The sequence below is a fragment of the Buteo buteo genome, chromosome 17 (assembly GCF_964188355.1).
Source record: "Buteo buteo chromosome 17, bButBut1.hap1.1, whole genome shotgun sequence".
NCBI lineage: Eukaryota > Metazoa > Chordata > Aves > Accipitriformes > Accipitridae > Buteo > Buteo buteo.
The window spans coordinates 13,709,945-13,732,392 of record NC_134187.1 but is presented as its reverse complement, the minus strand read 5'-3'; the positions used below and the strand labels follow the sequence as shown (position 1 = coordinate 13,732,392).

Genomic DNA, 22,448 nt, shown 5'->3' with positions numbered 1-22,448 from the left:
ACACTTTTGGCCCAGGTCAGCTATCCTGGCTGTGTCCCCTCCCCAGTTTTTGCCTACCTGCAGCCTACTCAGGGCTGGGTTGTTGAGAAAAAGAGAAAGCCTTGACACTGTGCAAGGAGTGCTCAGCAACAGCCAAAACACTGGTGTGTTATCAATACTGATTTGCTCACAAATCCAAAGCACAGCCCCACAGAGGCTGCTATGAAGAAAGTTAATTCCATCTCTGCCAGACCTAGTACAGTTCATCTGGAGATCAGTGTAAAAGTTCTAATGCACGTAAGGAACCAGTGAAAGAAAATACATTATTCGTGAAGTTTCCTATTATGCAGTCTTAAAGCAGAGTTAATTAAAAAAACTATATTAATGGCAAGGCACAAGAACGTATCTAAAAGTGTACTGATATTAGAAAAAGAGGTATTGTCAATACCCATGAAGAAAACAAGTTCAGACAAGACAAACTGACTGAACGGAAGCACAGTGATAAAAAGAAGCCAAGTAATTCAAAAGGTAACATCTGAATGCAGTCATGGTATGTAAGAACACAATTAATGCATTTCTTGTACATCTTCAGGTAATGTCATGCCCTGTCTTTTTCCTTAGCACTTTATACAGCATTAAGAAGTCAATCAGCCAGACAAAAGATACTGAATGTTACTCTGAGCACTTATTTTTTTAAAAAAACTGAGCTTTTTATTCAATTATTTAAAATGGGATTTAAAATCATTAAAACTGAAAGAGAAAATGATGCAGGTTAATATTCAGTTGTAACAGGTTCTCATTCCACACCCATTTGGTGTGTGGTCAAAATGTGGACATCGTATTCCTACTTAAGCAAGAAGAAAATGGTCAAAAAAGCATTACTGACAGAGAAAGTAAGAGTCAACCTTTCAATTAAAAACATTAACTTGCAAACAAAGTTCTTCCTTTGCATCAAAAGTTGGAAAAGAAGTTATAAAGGATGGAATAATAAACAAAAAAGGTCATCAGCCATAGTTTGAATGAATGTGGCCGACCCTACGAAAGGCTGTGAGGAAGAGCCTGTGTAAGGAAAATTTCAACTTCTCTTTCTCTATAGAAGACCTAAGCTGTAGTCTTTTCTTCCTAATCAACATATTGTACCCATCCCCATTTGTAGTTTGTGTTCAATAATGAAAACACAGCAACTTAAAAAGTAATTGTTTTCAGTTGTGGTTTTGTTTTTTGGTTTTGTTGTGCTGGGCTTTTTTTTTTCAGAGTACTGTTAATCAACAAACATCAGGGCAATGACCTATGAGCTCTGAAACAGATGGTTCTTTGAAGACATAACTGACTATCTAGCACAACGAACAAAATGCTGGCAACAAAGGAATAAAAAAATCCCCAAATTACCTAAAATGCTTCACACAGATCACACAAAGGGAATAAATAGGAACTCATCAAGATAAAAACGTTGATATGATCATTACTATAATTAAGAATCTATGAAGTCAGCATTACTGAAAAGCAAACAGAGCTGCTAGAAGAAAAGATGACAGACTCAAAATGCATGCAAAAATATAACCAGTAGTTCTACTGAATATTTGGAATATCTCCCTTTTAGGGAGCAACCTGTTCCATACATCCAAATAGCCTATGCTTACCCACTACAGAGGTGGACTGAATTATTATTTAGTCAGAAAAACTTGAATAGTTATTCTGAATTAAAAGCATTACTGAGTAGTCATGCCATAAGCGGGAACCCTCTTACTGCTTGCAGCAGTGAGTGACTGTGGTCAAGAGATCAATGCTTCAGTCCCTCAGTGTATGAGGAAGGTACTGATGAGGAGTAAAGGACTTCACCTGTTTCATTTACCACAAACACAACAGGAATAGTGCATCAATCTCTACCTTCTTCAACTGAAGATGAATACTGATATACTGGATCCAAAGAAGAGTTGTGATAATAATGGAAGAGCTGGAAACACACACACACACACTCACTCACTCTAAAAAGAGCAGAAAACTTCCCAAGGTCAGTCCATTCAGTTTATCAAAGTCAAGTTTAAGTGGCCTTTACTGAATGTCTGACTGTGGAAGCAAACTTTGATGACTAGCTCTTCAGTATAGCAGACAAAAGGTCTATAGGTGGAATTTCAAAAGCAAGTAAATTCACTTTAGCAAAAAGGCATTTTTAAAAAATAAACAGTGAACAACTAGCCACTAGAGCAATCAAGGATTACTCTAGATTCACAAGTCACCCTTAATCCCTCAAAAATTGCAAAACATCTCCTATAGGATATGCTGCAGATCAAAAGATATTAAATTTCAGGAAACAGTCTGATCTGTCTCATACAGAATATCCAGTACATTAAGTGTGTTACTTTGGGTCTATGATTTATTGAAGTCCCACTATGCTGCATCTCTGCTCACACAGTTCCCACCACCCAATGTCACCACTTCTCTAAACCCTTAAGGTAGGGGAACTGAATCTCATCTTCCAGGTGGTAACTTATTTCTACTGATTGCAAGAAACATGGGAGAAAAGAATCTCTGAGCTCTTAGCACTAACAGAACCTAAAACCTCGTCACACCCTAAACTACAAGTGAATGTAACAATGTTAGTTGCCCCTTCACAAGTGCAAACTCCCCATCCATTTCTGCAATTTAGACATTCTCTCAACTCCTTTGCCCAGTCAAGCACTGCTCATTCATCCACCTTTTCATTCAGTCACCACTGGCCCAACTCATCAGAAAATTAAAAAGAGCTAGTGGAAGGGGACAGGTGAAGAAGAGGGCCCCTGTCAAAGCCCAGTGTGCTCCTGTCTTTCTCAGTAAGAACAAGAAGTTGCAGAAGTCAGCACTCAATCCCCATGCTTTCATTCTCCTTTGCACAGTTACACATTCTGCTCCCAGGTTCTCTGACATACCAAGAGACATGCAAGTAGAAGCAGCTTCCTATTGCTTTGCTGGTCGGTCACCTGCCTTTCCTTACTACTGTTGATACATTAAAACAGTGCGGGATATTCCAATGTCTGCTTCCTAAATTCCCATGTGGTGACAACAGCAATGGTACCCTTGAAGTTCAACTCACAGAGCCTACACTGCTACGTAGCCTACCTCCCATTACCCCTCATCACTCGAGGCTCTTCTTGTTTCTGACCAAGAGGGGCTTTTCGATGGAGGTGCTGTTCCACAGGGTTACAATGGAGTGCATTTCATCACCTCCCTGGACTACTGTCTCTACTTTCCCCCCACTCCCCTTTTGAAATTGTTGCCTTTTTTTTTTTTTTTTGCAAATGGGGAAGGAGTCAATTCACCTCTCAGCATTGCTCAAAAACCTACTTACACTATCTCAGTTCAAGCTTCCTCTCAAGGTCCACTTAGAAGAACTCCACAAATTTTCCGTATGTGAGAAAACTCAGCTGTCTCAGTGACAGCACAGATTATTTCATGATAATGACCGTGGGGTTTTGGCAGTCCTTTATGTATATTAAGTATCAGCACTTCCATGAAATGCAGAAATGTGCATCTGTTATGGGAATGGGAAAGTACTTGGCCACAGAACTGGGCTGAGAAGAAACTGCTTAATTAGAGATTAAAAGAGTGCTCACATGACCAGTGCAGCCTCAAAACAGGATAAAATTTTAAGTAAAAGGTGCAAGCCAAAAGGCAGCTTTTATGTATGAAGGATTTTTCAGATCAAAGTTAGAGGAAAGAGATCTCTGAGAAATAAGTTTTCAGGTTCTACAATGATAATTTTTTATTGTACACTTCCACTTGAAAATTGGATGGGAACCTGAGGCAAAACTAGTTGCAAGCTGGTTAAACAGCTGTTTCATTCCCAAACCCAGTGCAGGGGACACACTAAATCAGCTGATTTGACCAACTGTTTCAAACACTTCTTGAGTATCTGTCGTGGTTTAACTCCAGCCAGCAACTAAGCACCACACAGCCACTCACTCACTTTCCACCCCCCCCGCCCCCAGTGGGATGGGGGAGAAAATCAGGAAAAGAAATAAAACTCGTGGGTTGTGATAAGAACGGTTTAATAGAACAGAAAAGAAGAAACTAATAATGATAATGATAACACTAATAAAATGACAACAGTAGCAATAGAAGGATTGGAATGTACAAATGATGCGCAGGGCAATTGCTCACCACCTGCCGATCGACGCCCGGTTAGTCCCCGAGCGGCGATTCCCCCCGCCCCCACTCCCCCCAGTTTATATACTGGGCATGACATCCCATCATATGGAATACCCCTTGGGTCAGCTGTCCTGGCTGTGTCCTGTGCCAACTTCTTGTGCCTCTCCAGCCTTCTTGCTGGCTGGGCAGGAGAAGCTGAAAAATCATTGACTTTAGACTAACATTTAGACTAGCAACAACTGAAAACATCAGTGTTATCAACATTCTTCTCATACCTAACTCAAAACATAGCACTGTACCAGCTACTAGGAAGACAATTAACTCTATCCCAGCTGAAACCAGGACAGTATCTTTCATGGCCAAAAAACTAACAGATTTCTGCTACAAAGTTCTGCTTGACTACCAACCACAATAATCCTGCTATGAATATTTCCTTCCTGCTACTCGTACTCATCTTAAGAAAGCAGAGAAACTGTATTAGAATACTGAACAGAAATAAACAAAGGAAAATAAATGAAGTGTTCAAAACAGATACACAGTGGAGGCTATCCATCCTCTCCCTGCACCATTCATCTGGAATAAATGAGAAATAATCTTGAAACGCCCAAGATACATTAACAGCGAAAGTCTCAAGTAGTCACTAGCAGCAATCATACATGAGGACTTCATTTCCTTCTCATTAGACAACAGTCATCCCCTGGCTACCTCAGTCCAAGGTCAGGACTGGCAACTGAGATCTCAGGATGAGTGTCAGTCTTTCTAAAACAATATCCAAAGAGAGAACAAACTGCAATTCACCTCAGTGAGTGCAGTGAATAGGCAACTCTGGAAAATGAGCACAATCCAGAATAGAGAAGATAGACTCAAAAAACTCCACAAAATACCTCCTCTTTATCAGCTTTTCATTTCAGATGAAGTTAGTGAAGACATCTCAAGATCTTTTAATAAGGAAATATCTAAGAAATCTCATCTCTTTTTTTGTGCTTGGCAGTAAAGATACGTAAGAAAGCATGGATAAAACTTTATGTTAGAAATGTCCTTATAAGTAGGTTTCACTGAGCAAAAAGAAACTGCAGACCTCGTAATATATGTTACAGACATGAAAGCACGTTCTTTCAATAACAGGCTTTCAGCCAGATGGAGATTATGACAGAGTTTATCATTTATATTATTACAGTGCCTAGAAACCATATGCACTGGCCCAGAACGCTTCTCTGTGGAGCATCCTGTTCAGAATGCAAAAGCCTGGTACTAAACACAAGCCTGCGGCACAATGAATTTTAGGATGAGCACAAGTAAAATAAATAAATACACAGGAAGAATATCTTATTCTCTGCTGAAACAGAATACAGGGACTTTGGGGTTCCATCAAAAACTCTCTTATCCACAGAACTAACTCCTCTAACTGAATAAAAATCTTTTTTTATACTGGCAGTCATAAAAAGAAGAGGTAGGCAGAGGAAGGTAGCTTTATGAATTTATCTTTAAGAACTGTAAAATGAAAAATGTAAAATTTGCTGAGACTTTCTCCTTAATACTACATTCAACTGTGCCTCACCTGAGGCCTGAAATTCTTCAAGTATATCTGCTTACCTTTGTGACAGCTTTTGAAGAAAAGGTAATTTCATCAATAAAAGTGACAATATCATCTGGATCAAGTCTATCGAAATACTTCGAACACATATCATATGCATGTAGCCACTCATCCATAGTTTCTGGGATTTTTTTAATGAGATGGTGATCACCATTCCAAAAAAGTTTTTGTAACCAGACAGCATAAATAGAGCTTGGTGACAGCATGCTGCCATCTTTTTTAGGAATCTTGGGACCCAGTTTGGAAATAGATAAGATATTTTGACTTGTAAGGACAGGCTCCAGTGTTTCCAGAGGGTTTTCATTTTCATCTGTTAGCTTTTTGTAATTAAGACCTATTGACAGAAGGAGAAAGAGGCAAACAAAATAAAAGTGATTCATAATTAAATCTACTCAAACTATACATCTATGTGTAAAACAATCAGTACTAAGCCAGTATCTGCAGAACTAGAAAGACTCTACTCCATCTCCTTTTACAGTCATACATACTGACAGACTGGGGAGGAAGACAGGTTTGTATACATGTAACACTGGGATTTTATGATGTCCTGATTCATGTTAAATCTCTCAATCCCTGGAACACACTTTAACATTACATATCAACACAAACTAAAAAAGCAGATTCTCAAAGAAGCAAGAATATATATATATAGTATATACAATTATGCTACTATTTTTTAATAGAAAGCCTAGAAAACCTCATGCACCTCAAGACATAAATCTTCATTAATTAAAAAAGATGTATTCTGATCACGTAATAATTGGTACTTACTATCTATCTCAGCAAAAATGCAAGGCACTAACCACAAGTAAACTAAGTAAGGTCCGCTTCAGACAGGACATATAGCTATTCATGTAAATGGATCTACATAATACAAGAGTACCGTTACTACTCTGGTTCCTACAGGAAGAAAACTCTTCCAAATTATTCTAGCGACAACAAAATATTTCTAGCAACAATACCATTTTATTCTGTATGCATATAATTCTTAAGACAACCAGCTTCTATCGCTATGGTTTTCTTCATGTACTTAGGGCCTGTAACCTCTACAAACGCTCTGTGCTTGTTCCTTGACTACCATCTATAAACTATGACGAACACTGAGAATTTTAATTAAGGGTTTAATACAATAGATTAATTTTTTTACCACACAAAGTGACTAATTTATGTCTGATGTATGGTCCCTAGGACCTTTTTTTTGAGCAACATTTAAAAATAGCTTTGAAGGCAAACAACAACTTCTTGACAGATATGCCTTTGACAAAACTGAGTGTTTAAACACATCAATAAGAACTGAAGGTAATCCCTCCTCCCCCCCCGAATTATTGCCTTTTCTTCCTGCAATATATGAATTCATATGCACAGTCTCTCCAAATTCTGCAGGAAGTTAGTGTGTCTGATACATGAGGTTCCAGTATTGAACAATTAATTCATCCCCACAGCAGGTAATCCCACACAGTGAGTATTTTTCATTCTGAAACTGGATTTGGAGTTACTCAACTGAAATTCGAGATACTGCTAATACTTGACAAACAAGCAAATTGAAACTAGTATTCAAAATTTCATAGTGCTTTCCAGCAGCTCACTTTTATAGGCATTGTCTGATAACATAGGAGGACAAATCATGTTGTAGTTCAGCAAAAGCAAAAGGTAACACCAAGGATAAAATGCAAACCAAAATTACGCTCTTTAAAACAAATAAAATGCTTAAAGTTCCTAATATATTATGTAATTCAGACTTTTGAAAGGTAAATTGTCTTAAGTTCTTTGAGAATATTTATGCTAAACTTGCAGTGTTAAAAATAATGTTCTAGGAAGTCTGTATTTTTTCTTTAAAAATTCACTATGAACCACTGCCAGTAATTTTAACTTGCATGACCAACAGAAATCTGTTTTAAAATATTTTTGCTTGCTGTAATAAAATAAATTTCCAGTAATACAAAGAGAATGAACTTACTCCTCTAAAATATGATTAACCTACTAAATTACTTGCATTTGTCTGATATGCTCATTGAAAAAAAAAAATTACCTGGAGAGTATAAACTAGATAAGCACAATCATGTTAACACTCACACAACAGAATAATAAATACAGCTATGAAGAAAACAAACAGGAACTCTCCTACCTGGTGCAACTGCTTTGAATTTTTTCAGGAGTCGGATGTGAGTTTCAGGTTTAACAGCATGCTTCACCACTTCTGAGCAACCACAGTTTTCAAGGAGTGTAAAATAATAAAGCAACCGCTGGTGATCTCTGCCTTCAATACTTGGGTAAACATATTTAACCATGTGTTCATGCAGTGTTTCAGGACTGGTTTTCAAAGTCTCAAATAGACCAAGACTTTGTGCTCTTTCTTCTATTTCCAGTGTCGATAACCTGCATTTAGAAATAATTTTGGCTTTAAAGGCCTGGACATGGCATGAAAGACTCTTCAGCTGCACACTTGGGAAACAGGACAATACTTTCCTTTGTTTAAGGTTCAACTTCATAAGACATTTTGAAAGAGTAAATACAAATTCATAAATATTTAAATAGTTGTTATTGTCCATAAACAAAAGCTAAGGGGCTCTTGTATTTCCTGATCTTGCTACCTGTTGACTTGGACATGCAGATTAAGGGTCATGAATCCTGAAGTGGGATTCAAAGCAGCACTTCGCATCTCTAAGTATAGCTATACATAAAAGTAGACATATGTCCAGAGTATGTGTACAGGAAGCCTTTTTAAAAACAAACAAACAAACCAACCCAAAAAACAACACCAAACTTGTGGCTGAATGATGCTAGAAAATACTTTTGCCCAATTAGAAGTTCTCACAATCAATTACATTCTATTTTCTGTAGTCAATGAGCACTTGTGCATGCTTTGAAAGAGACTATCACTGAAAATTGGCTCTTGCCCACTAGTTAATCTATTTGACACCATTATTCAAGCTTAGCATATTTCATTTGACAGTTTTATCAAGTTACTTCTCAAATTGTCATCCATGAAAGCTTATGAAAATACCAGCAAGTCTTGGATTGACCTCAGCCAGTCTCACTGCTTCAGGAAATTTTTTTCCTGACCCTTTTGAAAAGAATACATTAGCTCTTTCACAGCATGAATTCAGACACCTCCAGCTGACTACATAAAAGACAGCTGAATGCAATCACTCCTTTTTTCCTCAGCTGGGAGAAAAATGGGTGCATATCAAGGAAGTCTCATCTTAAGTTTATACCTTTCTCAACTGAAAGTTTTACCTAAAATCTGAGCAAAGAAGTAACCTACAGCTTACTACCACCTTGACTCTTCCCAGAGTCCAATCACATGCCACATTAGGTAGTACATTTCATGTGGAAATCTGATGTCTTCTAATACCATTTGATTTTCTTCTACCTTTAAAATTAGAATTTCAACATCAATTTTTCCTGAGTATAAATGCCACATGTAAGTTAGTGTTTCTCTTTGATATCCAGGTAAAATATGTCTCAGTTTCATTCCTAAAGATGATTTTCTTACAGCAAATACCACAAACACAACCTTCTCTCACTTTAAAAATTATTCTCTGATTTCTGAGGTAGACGTTATTTTTCATTTATTTTTATATCTAGAACCTAACCCAGTTAGGTTGCTAACCTTGTAAGCATTATTTTAATTCTCTAAATACTTGTCATCCATTAAGTGTTCTATCATATTAATGGAAATAAAGCATCATTAACTCTTGATATCAGAAAAACCAGAGACTTGGACTTGATGTATTTCAAAAGTGTGATCTGAATACATTTTTCTGTTCATACCCAAAGTTCAAACTAAAGGCTAGATGGACATTAAATTGTATCGACAGGATCTACAGAGGTTTGCCATATGTTTTCGGGGCACGGCTTGTGGTGGATAGGAAGGGATCATTATGCTGTTCAGAAAGATTTCGGAATAACAGATTCTGTGACAGGCAAACATAGAATTTCGTCTTGCTGAAATCATAAATTGCGTTTTATAGATTATTGTTAATCAAATGTGATCAGATTCCTCAGAAGAAAATTAAATTTCCATTGAATTTAAAAAAAATGTAATTCTGAACAATTATCATCAGACTCATTCACAGCATAACAGAAAAATGTGATGATTATTTGTCATCAAGTAATCAAAGAAATAGTTAATACAAACTATGTAAATGCTTCTTTTGAGCTTCTCTCTACATAAAGTGGCTTATAGAAATACTGCATATTTGGTTAAAGAGATTAAGTCTCAGAATAAACTTCTTTTCAGTTTAGAATGAATGCATAATGAAGCATGCATTATTAATGCCATAATCCCAAGACTAAAATATACTGTAATGGCCATATGCTGTCAATCAACTTTAAAATGAGATTATGATACAACAAAAACATGCTCAGCAGCATATTATGCTATTATACTTCAATTTTCAAGACTTTTCTGAATTTCATTAGGGAAAAGGTTGTTACTTTGTACTTCAATGATTTCAGAATTCTATGAATACTAACTCATGGCGGACAAGAATAAAGAATATGATAGAAAACTGTTGCAAAATACCTTAGGTAATATTCTAGTCCCAGAGAAGTCAGCTGGCTCTTTCACATTCAGCCCAGTGTTGCCATGTTTATATCCTGACTGTCTATTTTGTTTAAAGCACTAAATAATTTAGTAGCATCAAAATTTAGAGGGTATGACTTCTCTGTTTTCTGGAGGAAACAAAGAAAGTCTCAGAATGTTATTTCATCTTCTCAGATCTTGCACCAACATCTATCAGGCTTTGCTTTTTATGCCTCATGTTTTATAAAATGTTTTAATGCTTTTTAATTAATAGTTAATGTTAAGAGAGATACAAATATTGCTGCAAGGTAAAGCTGCTTTCACAATTTAAAATTAGAAACAAACAAGACTAAATTGATCATGTCTGTCAGAACAGTAGATGATCTGCTGTATTACACAGGGGGGTCTACATCACTGTCATCTGAATGCAGTACTCAGGCAAGTAGCTTAGTCTTTCAGCGAATGGGTTTATTCATCTTTCAGTGGGTAAAAAGTACTTGTGTGACTGACAAGATGTCTATGTTTAAAAAAAACCAAAACAAAACCAAACCCAACCAAAAAAAACAACCAAAAAAGGCCCTGGAACCAATTCTGGAATAGAAACGAAAACTGAAAAGTATCCCTACCCTCATGCCCCCCACTAATGCCAGGTCTGGTCTGCCATAATCTTGTAGGGTAGAACAGTTCCAAAGAAGTATTGTAAAAAAAGTGCTTCTATAAAAAACTGCAACTGAAATGAATAGATGAATTATGTAAATGAGAAACTCCAATATATTTACTTCCTTTGCTACTATGTAGAAGAGAGATCAATAAATAGCAAAACTTTTTAAAAAATAAATAATTATATAAAAAACTATCAAGGTTCAGGACATATTCCAAGGAACTGTAAAAATAACTACAAGGTAGTTTCCTGTGGGAAGAGAGCACTAAGCATTCAAAGCCTTGGAAACCTAAACACTGAAACAAAAGTCCCTGAATACTTAGAAGAACAATAAGACACATATGGGATTTTATCCTTGCTTGTAACACCTGTTTTCATGGCTGGTTACAGAAGCATCACATGGAAAAGACAAAAATTCCCAAACTATCATAGCACAAGAAATATTAAAACAGAAACCAAACTCTACCCACAATATACTTCAACTTTCTCATAGGTTAGCACATATTTTTTTGTAACAGAATTGTATGTGCATTTGCAGGGGAGACAACTTACCCACTGTCAGTGAATAAAAATTCCAGATGGGTCATATAAACTTCCCAAAGTGGAACATTGTATCGCTGAGCCAAAGAAACAGCAATCTTGTAGACATTTTCTTCAAGTGTTCTTATAGAGAAAAAACATAAAAGAAAACACAGAGAAGTTACACTAAGCCACTAGAGACACGACATGAAAATAAATATTTACACTAAAAAAGTAATGATTTCTTTTTAAATTTATTTTTCATAAACCAAGAAACTAGAATCACTGTTAAATAGACACAAAGTACATCCTCTTGCATTTGCTTATACTCAGTGCTCCATTTAGGGGGAAAAAAAAAAAAAGGAAAAAAAATAGCCCCCACCTCCCCCCCCCACCCTAACAAACAAAAAAATCAGACTACAGAGCTATTCCAAAGACAGGCACCTACACCACATAAGCTTTGGTTCTCAATGACAGTTTCTGCTTGAACTTTGTGCTAAAGCAAAAACCTCAGTTTTCATTTCATTTCAATTACAAAGTGATAAAGGACGTAACGTGTCACAGTGAGCATTTATTTGATTTAGTTGCAACACCTATAGTGTTTTAGCACAACTGGTATGTGGGTCCTCAAAGCTCTTCCTTAGAAGTTCACAGACAGAAACACTCTTAGTATTTGCAGACTAAAAGAAGGTGCAAAGATGTCGAGCTTCACTCTGTAGATGTCCTAGAAATACTAAAAACTGTTTAACAAAACAAAAGATAGAGAATCTGTTAAGTGATCAAAGACTGAAGTTAACTTCATATTAATTTTTATTAATCCACTGAAGTTAGTATGGCTCAAGTAGACACGTGGTTCTTGGTTTTAGGCTGGTATAGGAGCAATACTACTAAGGCTGATGCTTGGGGTTTGTTTTTTTTTCTCCAGGATAATTCCAAGAAAAATACTATTTGTTTGTAATTACATCCTAATAAACCTGTCATGAACAACTTTTTAAAAAAATGCATTTAATGTGAATACTGCTGACCATATTGTTTTAGATTCTTTAATTAAAAAGTCATGTGGGACTAAGGAAAAAAGTCTTACACAACATGAATTATTACAAAATATAATTGCAGCTGTCAGTAAATTAGTTTACAAATTGTATTAATATAAGACTCATGTTAACTCCATAAACTTGAGTGACCTTATCATATTATGTTTAACACCTTCCTTAGATTATTTACATTGTTTTCTACAATCCTGGGGGGGCAGGGGGCACTTTGTGGAGCAACAAGAACTTTTAGTACATTTTCTATACCATCATCATGACCCATGTATGATATTAAAAGGAAAGCAGAAAAAAACCTACAGATTAAAGAGCATATCCTCCCAGTTCTTTTTTTGTCATTTACAAATGGAGATCTATACCATATCTTGATCTACGCTAAACAAGGCCTACAGCTGGAGTCTGACTTTCTTGCCACCCCAGGTGAACAGCTGACATATCCATGTACCTTAATTGTGATTTTTACACGCTCAATCCAACATATCATTACATTCTGCTGTGATAGTTGCTACAGATATTGGAGAATTAAAATAAGATACACAACGCAGAGTAGAAAAGCAAAATGTCAAGAAAGAATATAATGCTGAAAAATTTTCGCAATCAGCTATCAGAATAGCCTTTGCATTAAACTATTGCTCCAATAGTTAAAAAACAAAAACAAAAACAAACCAAAAACCACACACACAAACAAAAGACTCCCAAAAAGCAAAAAATCCACAAACCTCTTGTAATAATTCTTAGTTATGACAACCCGTGAAAAGTATTAGGCACTTTACATGGAATAACGTGTATGCAAAGTATAGGAGGCAGAACACAAGCATTAAAATTAAAAGAAAGAAATATATTTTAAGATAAATAAAAGTATTTATTGAAATATATTTAAGAAGAAAAGAGGAAAAAGAAAAAAAAAATCCCCCACACTATCCTGTCTCTTCTGTTCCAATGGCCATGGCACCTTCCCTCTGATTTTCCAGCACAGCAAGGCTTCCTATACGCAACCTCTTGCAACTAGACTCAATACTTCAATGCAAACAGAAAAATTTTTAACCCAGCAAGCAATGATGTATGTATAAGAGGACAATAATCTAAACTTTTCCAAAAATACGCAGTAAAAGTCATCTAATCTTTTAGAGGCAGATGCTCTATTCTATTTTTTGACATTAAGAAGTGCCATGACAACACTACATTGTAAATTCCAGATTAGTAGCCATAGTTTGTGCAGGTTGTCATTCAGTACATAAAAGCAGATCTTTTTTTAACCAGGGACACACAACACCTGTTACCAAATCACAACACATGTAAACTTAATATTCCTTCACATTTTTCAGAAATCATTTGATATACTGACCACAATGGGATTACTAGTTAAAGTGAAGGTGAAGATTGATGCAAGAACTGCACAGCAAGTATGCCACTGACTAAGGGGAAGATAACAAGGTATTTGGGAAAAGGTACACTGGAGGTGATGAGGTTAATGGCAGCATTCTGCAGGCTAGTCCTCAACCCTGATCTCCATACTTTCAATAATTAAAAAAAAAAAAGTACGATATATTACTTTCTTTGTGTCATCAATTCAGATACAGAATGTCTTGATAGAAGGAAAAGATGATCTTTAGGCATGACCTAAAAACCCTCTGCTTAAAAAGTAAATACTACAACAGCTTCTGAAATGAACTGAGCAGTTCTAAAATGAACAATGGAGCTACTGGAAAGAGTCCAGTGAAGGGCCACGAAGATGATGAAGGGACTGGAGCAGCTCTTCTACGAGGAAAGGCTCAGAGAGCTGGGACTGTTCAGCCTGGAGAAGAGAAGGCTCAAGGGGATCTCATCAGTATATGTAAATACCTGAAGGGAGGGTGCAGGGAGGATGAGGCCAGGCTCTTTTCAGTGGTGCCCAGTGACAGGACCAGAGGCAGTGCGCACAAACTGAAACACAGGAGGATCTGCCTGAACATCAGGAAACACTTTTGCACTGTGAGGGTGATGAAACACTGGAACAGGTTGCCCGGGGAGGCTATGGAGTCTCCATCCTTGGAGTTATTCAGAAGCTGCCTGCACATGGTCCCTGGCAACTGGCTCTAGGTGGCCCTGCTTGAGCAGGGGGGCTGGACCAGATGCCCTCCCGAGGTCCCTTCCAACGTCAACCATTCTGTGACTCCGTGATTCAGTGAAAGAAGATGATATGGATGCTTTAGTTGCACAGTAACTCAATCATACAAATCAGGAGTGGCTCTTGGAGCTAGTGGATCCATTCCCCCTAGCACTTTATAAACCTTACCAAAATCCTGTCTTTTTTGTCGTAAGAGTGGCATGCAGTGGCAGCATAAGGCAATGGAGGTTTAAGGAAATGATACGGTATAAATGAACAACAGTAACAAGCTATTCGTTGTCAGGATAACAGTGACAGGACAAGAACAAGTAGTTGTTACACAATGAAAAGCTGAAGAATGGTCATCACCTTGTAAAGGACCTTTTAACTTTCCTTTACATGCCCCTTTTCATGCGCAGCCCTGTCCCTGTGAGCCCAAGGACTGCAAGAGAAAGGCCCACTGAAGGCTCCAGTGCAGACACAGTTTGGATGTACTTCGTTGTGTGCTATTGCACCAAGACTGGTGCAAAAACAAAGTCAAGCAGTTCTTGTGGATGGTTCTTGGCCACCCTGCCTGTGTGCTAGCACATATTTCCAAAGTATCGAAAAACATGCCTGTGCAGTAGCATTCAGCTGGGATTTTGCTGAGTATCTTCAAGCTCACAGAAATAAACATTTGGCAGCTCAGAACAATTCTAGGGTTTTTTTCCATCTTGTTCTCTCAAACCTCTGTCGTACCATACATGTGCATGTGTTTGCTTGCAATTGCTGTCTTTAACATTTTCGGTTGACATCAATCAGCTACAAAGCATTAGAACCACCACTGGATTTAATCATAATAAAGGGAAATGAGATCCACTTTTCCAGTTGCCCATCCTCAAAAAATGTTTTTTTAAAAAATCCAACTTAGGGAAGTGAAATGAAGATTAGCCTTTAGTTTCCTCTCATGTTTGAAGCAGGAAAATGAGATGGAAGGCTACGGCTGTTTAAGTGCTGCAGCAGCAATGTATCAGGGAGAAAGGGTTGTGTCTACACTGGCAATAGAGCAGAGCAGCATAGCAAAAGCATACACAATGGTTCAGGACCTAATGTCACTAGTAAGAACTGAAGTACATTTGAAGTGGTTTTATACAGGACTTTTTGGTTTAGTCTTCTGCAAAGGGACCTAGTTCATATGCACCAAAACCATTCTGAGAACCCAATAAGCACAAGCTAAGTTATGAAATTCAGATTGCTTGGTAATTGCACAATTTTTCTGAAAATCCAAAATAAGTATTTCAGATTGGTGACATCAAACAAGGAAGAAATTGGTACTACATCATTAAAATCAACTGCAGATTTCAACTTCTTAAGAGAAGTAGTGAAGGCCTGAAGGCCTCAGAGTAGGTGAATGAAAAAAAAAAACAACACACAAACAAAAAAACCAAAAAACCCCACCAGCCACCCAAAAACTGGTCTTAAGTAAAAGAATGATTTAGAAACCTTATACACCATAGTTGGCCTGAAGCTATATGGGACTACACTCAGGAATTCGCATTCAGTCTTACTCTGGTTTCCCTGATTCCCTTCCAGATACATTCTGGCTCTATTTTGCCCAAATAAATAGTTAACTGCTTGAGAACTATCCTTGATTAAGTCTGTGAGGCACCCAGATCTTGAAATATTTGATAAATAATGCATAACAAGCTCTAATCACAATACACTAAATATGGAAGACAAAATTGACAATTTGTTAATTAGTTTTACAAATTCCTCATTCTCGTACCAAGCTGTTTTGTAAATAAGATACTATCTCTTGCAGGTGTTGCTCCTGCAAGCAGCACTTCATAAAAGATTGAAAACATGAGGCACTTAGTGATAATTCAAAAAATAAGAAAAAATATGCTACAAAATTATATCAAATTTGCACATTGTTTTCATTAGAAAATGCAGATTAGGAGTCAGCTGAGAAGATTAAAGCAAGGAAGCTGCAAGCTGGACAAGTAACTAGTTGGATCTTTGCAACTGCCTAATATGGGACTACCACTCTCATCCGCATGATATGAAGCCTCATTTTTACTAACCCTTTCATACTGTGTTTCAATCCTACTTATTGTAAGGAACTTTCTCTTCAGTTTTACTTTATTTTTATGAAAGACAATATCTAAAGGACTCTTGGATGAGAATGTAAGCAAGCATGCTGCATCTAAAATAAGTATCTGTAATAACAGAAGGATTTTTGTATTGAAGTTACTGTAGATAACCAAGATGTAACATTCACCTAGGGACACACTACTGATACGATATGTGCTCAATGAGCAATATATACAAAACATATAACTCCAATGGAAACATTAAAAAATGCTTAAAAGCTATTTTCATGAATGCAGTGCCAAAATCAATGCAGGTATGGATTTACAGATGCAAAGCAGCAGCTTAGTGCTCAAAACCTGAGGTTATACTACTATTCTTATTCTGCATTCCATGTCAATGTTTTTGTACTAATAAATTTCTATTGGAATTGTAGCTATGAGTAGCTACATACATGGAAGACTGTAAACATCTAAATATGCTCTTCAAAAGCTTTATTAACAGAGTAGTTGAAATTTAGGTTACAAATGATATTAAAAGCTTCTTATTGCACAGAACTTTGACAATCTAGAAGCTATTGAACTGTGATTGTCTTCAAAACATATAGAGTTCAAGCATATTCATGACTTGTTCACAGCTTAAAGTAGCTGCATGCAGATGTTGATTAAAGGTGCATTTAAAATGAAATGACAGTACTACCCTGTATCTTCCTTTTTTTCTATTTTGGGTAACTGAAATGTGAGACAAAAGCATTCTAAGTATCAGAACATGTGCAGTGAAAGCTCCAGTACTTCCAAATGACTACAGGGGAAAAATATTGTAATATACATCAGCTTTAACTAAATTATTAAAAATCAAGTACAGTTTATTAACCTTTCTTGTTTTTTTTTGTTTTAAACTATAGTTCATTACAAACTTTGATGCTTGGGCATACCCTAATAGATTGCTAGAGCAGGTTTACAGGACAGAAAAGGAAAAGATCAGACCTCTACCTATGCTCTGATTTCATTCATCCCTGATTAACTTTAATACTAGCAGTTAATAAACAAAGAGTTACATCTTCCCTTAAAATTTATCAATTCATTTATTTGAGCAACATTTCATTTAAGTGAAGTAGTTGAACAGAAAAGGCTCTAATTGTAGCAGCATCACAGTGTAAATGTCTAAAGCATCTGGTAACTTATTCCTCCTAAAGGTCAGCACTCAATTTACTTTCCCGATTAAAGCTTAAAGTAATTCCGTTTTAAAACAAAGCAAATAAACATAATAAACATTACTTACTCTGCCAATCCTAGTATTGTTTCTCTCTTGTACTGTCCATCTGCTGTAAACCTCTGCACATCCACTCCCTTGCCAAGTCCTTGCAGAATCTGAGCTTGAGTGAAATCCAGTAGTCGCTCATTGTAGTAATGCAGCTGATTTATCAAAGTTGTGATTTCTTCAGGCCAGTCTGTATAGCCATACTGACTAACATGCTTTGTGACCATCTGAATCAACTCTTTTGGATCAGCCTGTGAAAAAAATTGACAACAAACTAAAAAAAGCCCTGTAAATTTCTGCAAAAAAAAAAATTACCATTTTATAATTGATCCCTGTGCTCAGAACTGAAATATTTGTTTCCATTTCCGAGAATTTATAAGTACAACAGAATTCGAAATCTTCTGTAAGGGCTATTTGCTATGAAGTTAAAATTTATCCTGTTGGAATGTTTTAGACTAGTCCATATGCTACAAAAATTCAAACAAACTTACCTAGCCAAATTAAGAGTAACAAGTACTTCATTATGACTGAATTTATTTGTAATTAATACTTTCATTTTTATTATCATTAAACTAGGCAACTGGCTGGTAAAACACTTCAACAAATCAAAGAAAACTTACCAAATCTCACCTCAATTACAAACACTACAAGTAAGTCTACTCTAAAACAGAGACTCTATCTCAAAAAATAAGAATGGAAGCAATATTACAAACTGGGTTTTTTTTGTTACTGAATTGCTGATAGACTTCTATTATACAGAACGGATAAAAGGAATAGCTTAGCATTTTAAGTGTTGAGCACTGATACTTTCAAAGAAGAAGAAGAAGTGTTGCAGGATCTGCAAATTACACATGAGGCATTACCTACACTCTGAAATCTTCAAATAATTAAACATTGATCATCCAAGGATTGGGACAACCTTTGTTTTCAAAATACCTTCCTCACAAATAAAACTTACTTTTCTGTGTTAAAATTATGCATCAAGCGCATATTTAATCAACTATTAACTTCTGTAGTCAAAAACCCACACAGCAAAGCAACAAATCTGGAACATGAAACGAATCCAGTCTGAATGTCTGAATATCTGAAATTAAGAAGGAACACATGTACTGTAGAGAGTTCCCAATTGCCTCAAGACCTGGACAGTGCTATGTTTAGGCACCTCCACTTGAATACAGCTGTGTGCAATATGTAATCACTCAGCACACTCAATACCTTGTTTTCTCTCTTCCATGAAAAACGAGGCCACCAGCAGCACAATGCCGTAAAGAAGCACCATGACTTCTGTGCAGCACCCACTGAGGAAGGAGTGCCACCAAAAGAGCCACCAAAAAATACCTGGGGATGCCAACTGTAGTTGAAATATTATCTAAAAGAAACAGTTGATTTAATTGCTGTGGTTTCAAAAATATTGAGTGTACTGGACAAATATACTTTTATTACAGAATGATTCTGCTAAATTAGAAACTAAACTTATGAACATTAACTAGAGCACACAGCAGGGTAAAACATGCACCAAATATTTGAACTTTGAGGCATGCTTGATTTTTTTCTATGACTTGCTGGTTGTTCTAAATTGATTTTTTTTTTATTATTATTATTTTTTTCTTTTCAAGTCTTAGCTTACAGCCTGCTCACCAAGTCATATTAAATGCTACAGGGCATCCTTTTTCCTCTCCACATGATATTTTTCTGAAGCCCTCTAAACACTGCAAACTCATTGATTTTATAAACAACATCACTAGTTCTTTCAAGGTTGCTTAGGAGATTGGTAACAGAATAATAAAACCTCAGAAGAGAGATAGGCAAGCAGAGCTGTGCCTCTACAATAAATTGTATCAGCTGGAAACCAATACACTGCTTATTATGTACCCTGGTATCTCAGTTTGGGTGATAACACTAGAAAACAGAGCATGGAGACAGGGAAAGTCAGAGCAAGATGAGGAAACCTGTTTAACATAATTGCCTAAATCCTCTGTACAGTCCACTGAGAAAGGCAGGTCCCTCTGACAACCTACGAGGGTAAATTTGCTCTCTTTTGCTAGATTTCCCCTCTCTCCATTAAGGAAAGTAGAATCCAGTGTCAACACTCTTATTCCAGTGCACAGCCCACCAGATCGTTCATAAAGTACACAAAGACAATCTTGAAAGTATTTTCAAACAAATACGCCAGAACTTTTCCTCGAGAAATAGCTTCTGAAGGTGAAAAGATAACATTTTTAATAAGTTTCCTGAATAGCACGTAATTTTTCACCATAAGGCAGAACTAAACTTGCGTATTTACAACAATAAGTTAAAATAATACTAATTACTAAGACAGGTAGATTAAAGGTAGATTAAAACCACTTAAGTTTTGGTCCACTGTTGTCTTCAATACATTGGGCAATAACTATATTTAAATGTGAAATTCCTTCTAAAAAATAATAATCTGCCACTTCCAATCATAATATTCTGACCAAGTTGTCACCCTCTCAAATGACATCTATCACTAGTGCCAACCTTTATTCCCCATTTGTTACATTTCCCTAAAAGCATCTGTGTACATTCTTCCATGCAGCCTGTTTATGCTTCAAAAGAACACCTTAACAGTATCTAATCAGCTTAATCATTTTCCAGCTAATACTTTTGCCAAATAATACCTACAAAGATGCTATAAATATGCAGTTGCACCAGGACAGCTCTTTATCAAATTGGTCAGGACTGTTTCATTGTTTTTCTTATCTGAACCTCTTCTACTCTTGTTTTGCTACCAGGTTATAATAAAAATAAAATTTAAAAACCTGGATCAGGGACCACTATGTGATACAGTAGTACCACAACAAATAATAACGATGACAAACTGTTACAAGGAGGGAAAGAGAAGGAAGTGGAAGATAATCTGATGTGCATGTTGTTTAAAGGATCAATGTGATCCTTGGACATACACAGGAGGAACAAGAAACAAAAAAAGTTACATAAATGTTTGTATCCACGATAACTAATTCCCACTACTAGGTTCCTTTCTGGGTTTTGAAGTTCTGAAATATGTTATAAAAGGGATGGCTCTGAAAAGTATCACAAAAATTAGTTAGAGGATTTAAGAAACGTATCTTATACTAATATACAAATAATGTCTTTAGAAATAATATCTTAGTATCTATTGAGCTTATTAACTACAGAGTTAGAACAATAGAATCATACACTGTATATATACCCATGTATGTATATCCATACATATGTAAGGCAGAAAAGTGCATCAAACTCGTCAATATACGAGATTAAAGTATAAGATCTGATAGCTGGTAAATCAACATATACACATTCAGATTAAAGAAAACACAAGTTGCTTTTTGGTTTCTTTTATCGCAAGCAGTTGCCAAGGATTGTGTTGAACGCTTCACCACCAAAAATCTTTCAATCAAGCGTTGTCCTCTTTTACCCCTTACAAAACCTTGCTCCAAACTATCAGAGCATGTGAAACAAAAATTAGTTTAGAGAAATCTCACAACCTGCTTCATACAAGAACCTATATCAGTATCTGATGTGAGACTTTCTAGCGTGTTTTTTAATCTATAAAAAACAATCTTTCCCAAATTACAGTTGCTTGCAAAACTCATTTACCGGAATGACACACAGTTTTGCTCCTCTCAGATTTGTCATCCTTCTATAGATTTAAAATGTTTTCTTAAATAACAGTGCTGCTTGCACAGTATTTATTAGGCATTGAACACAAGCTCAATGAAAAAAAACCATAAAAGCTAAAGTGTTTGGTATCAAGCTATGTAGAACTTGTATTTCATAATTTTAAGTATTCATTCTTCAACATTTTCACATTTTTAATAATACAAGTTTTTTAAGAAAATAAGCGCAAATATTTCTACACCCATTAGATACCTAGTTCAATTAGACGTGATGCTTGTTCTAACAAACGCTAATACAGAAAGACCATTATAGCTGTATTGCCAGTATTCAAAAAAAGTCTTAATAGTTTTTAATTGAAAAGAACATAATAACTAGCTAGTAATAGTAGCTGGCCATAAAGAAAATTAGCAACATCAGTAAAGGCTAACTCTTACTGCAGCATTCGTAGGGTTTACAAATTCTTTTACTTTCTTAAAATTGTAACAGGCACTTAAAAAAAAAATCTCTACTGCAGTTCATGTAAATAGAAACAAACTCGACAGACAGGTAACTGATAAGAAATCGTATTCAACTTGTGCTCTTTTTTATGATATCTGTCAAAAAAACCCACCAAAAAACCCCAAACTGCTACTACACTATTATCTCTGTTGGCTTTTCAGAGTCTTTCAGAAACTCCCCACTTTGCCAGATAAATCTCCTCCAGTACTTCGAGACAGACATTATTTTACATACAAACACAGCAGCAAACTTAGGGTAAGTTTCCAGATTAGTCACAAGAGCTGAACCAAGTGTATTACACCCTTAACTCATGAGCCTCCCTAGCAGTGCCAAGGTAAATCCCTCATGAACTACCTGCCAATGTATTTTACTCATCTATTGGGCTAGTACTATGTGTTGTGCTATAACAATGTTGTCTTGGCAACAGTGAAACAATCTGGCATAGGCTTTGCTTGGGA

General features: G+C 36.3%; 1 protein-coding gene across 4 annotated transcripts in view; it reads right to left on the bottom strand.

The window, feature by feature from the left end:
- NBAS (NBAS subunit of NRZ tethering complex) overlaps positions 1 to 22,448 on the bottom strand; it is a 196,028-nt gene that overhangs the window by 61,046 nt on the left and 112,534 nt on the right. For all 4 annotated transcript variants that reach the window (XR_012653307.1, XM_075049114.1, XM_075049116.1 and 1 more), the window contains 4 exons: positions 17,893 to 18,122; positions 11,440 to 11,550; positions 7,824 to 8,074; positions 5,698 to 6,032 (listed from right to left, as the gene is read on the bottom strand). Coding sequence is in view for 3 of the 4 variants with exons in the window: in XM_075049114.1 (XP_074905215.1) it covers positions 5,698 to 6,032; positions 7,824 to 8,074; positions 11,440 to 11,550; positions 17,893 to 18,122 (927 nt within the window). In the remaining variant the exon portion in view is untranslated. The remainder of the gene's footprint in view (positions 1 to 5,697; positions 6,033 to 7,823; positions 8,075 to 11,439; positions 11,551 to 17,892; positions 18,123 to 22,448) is intronic.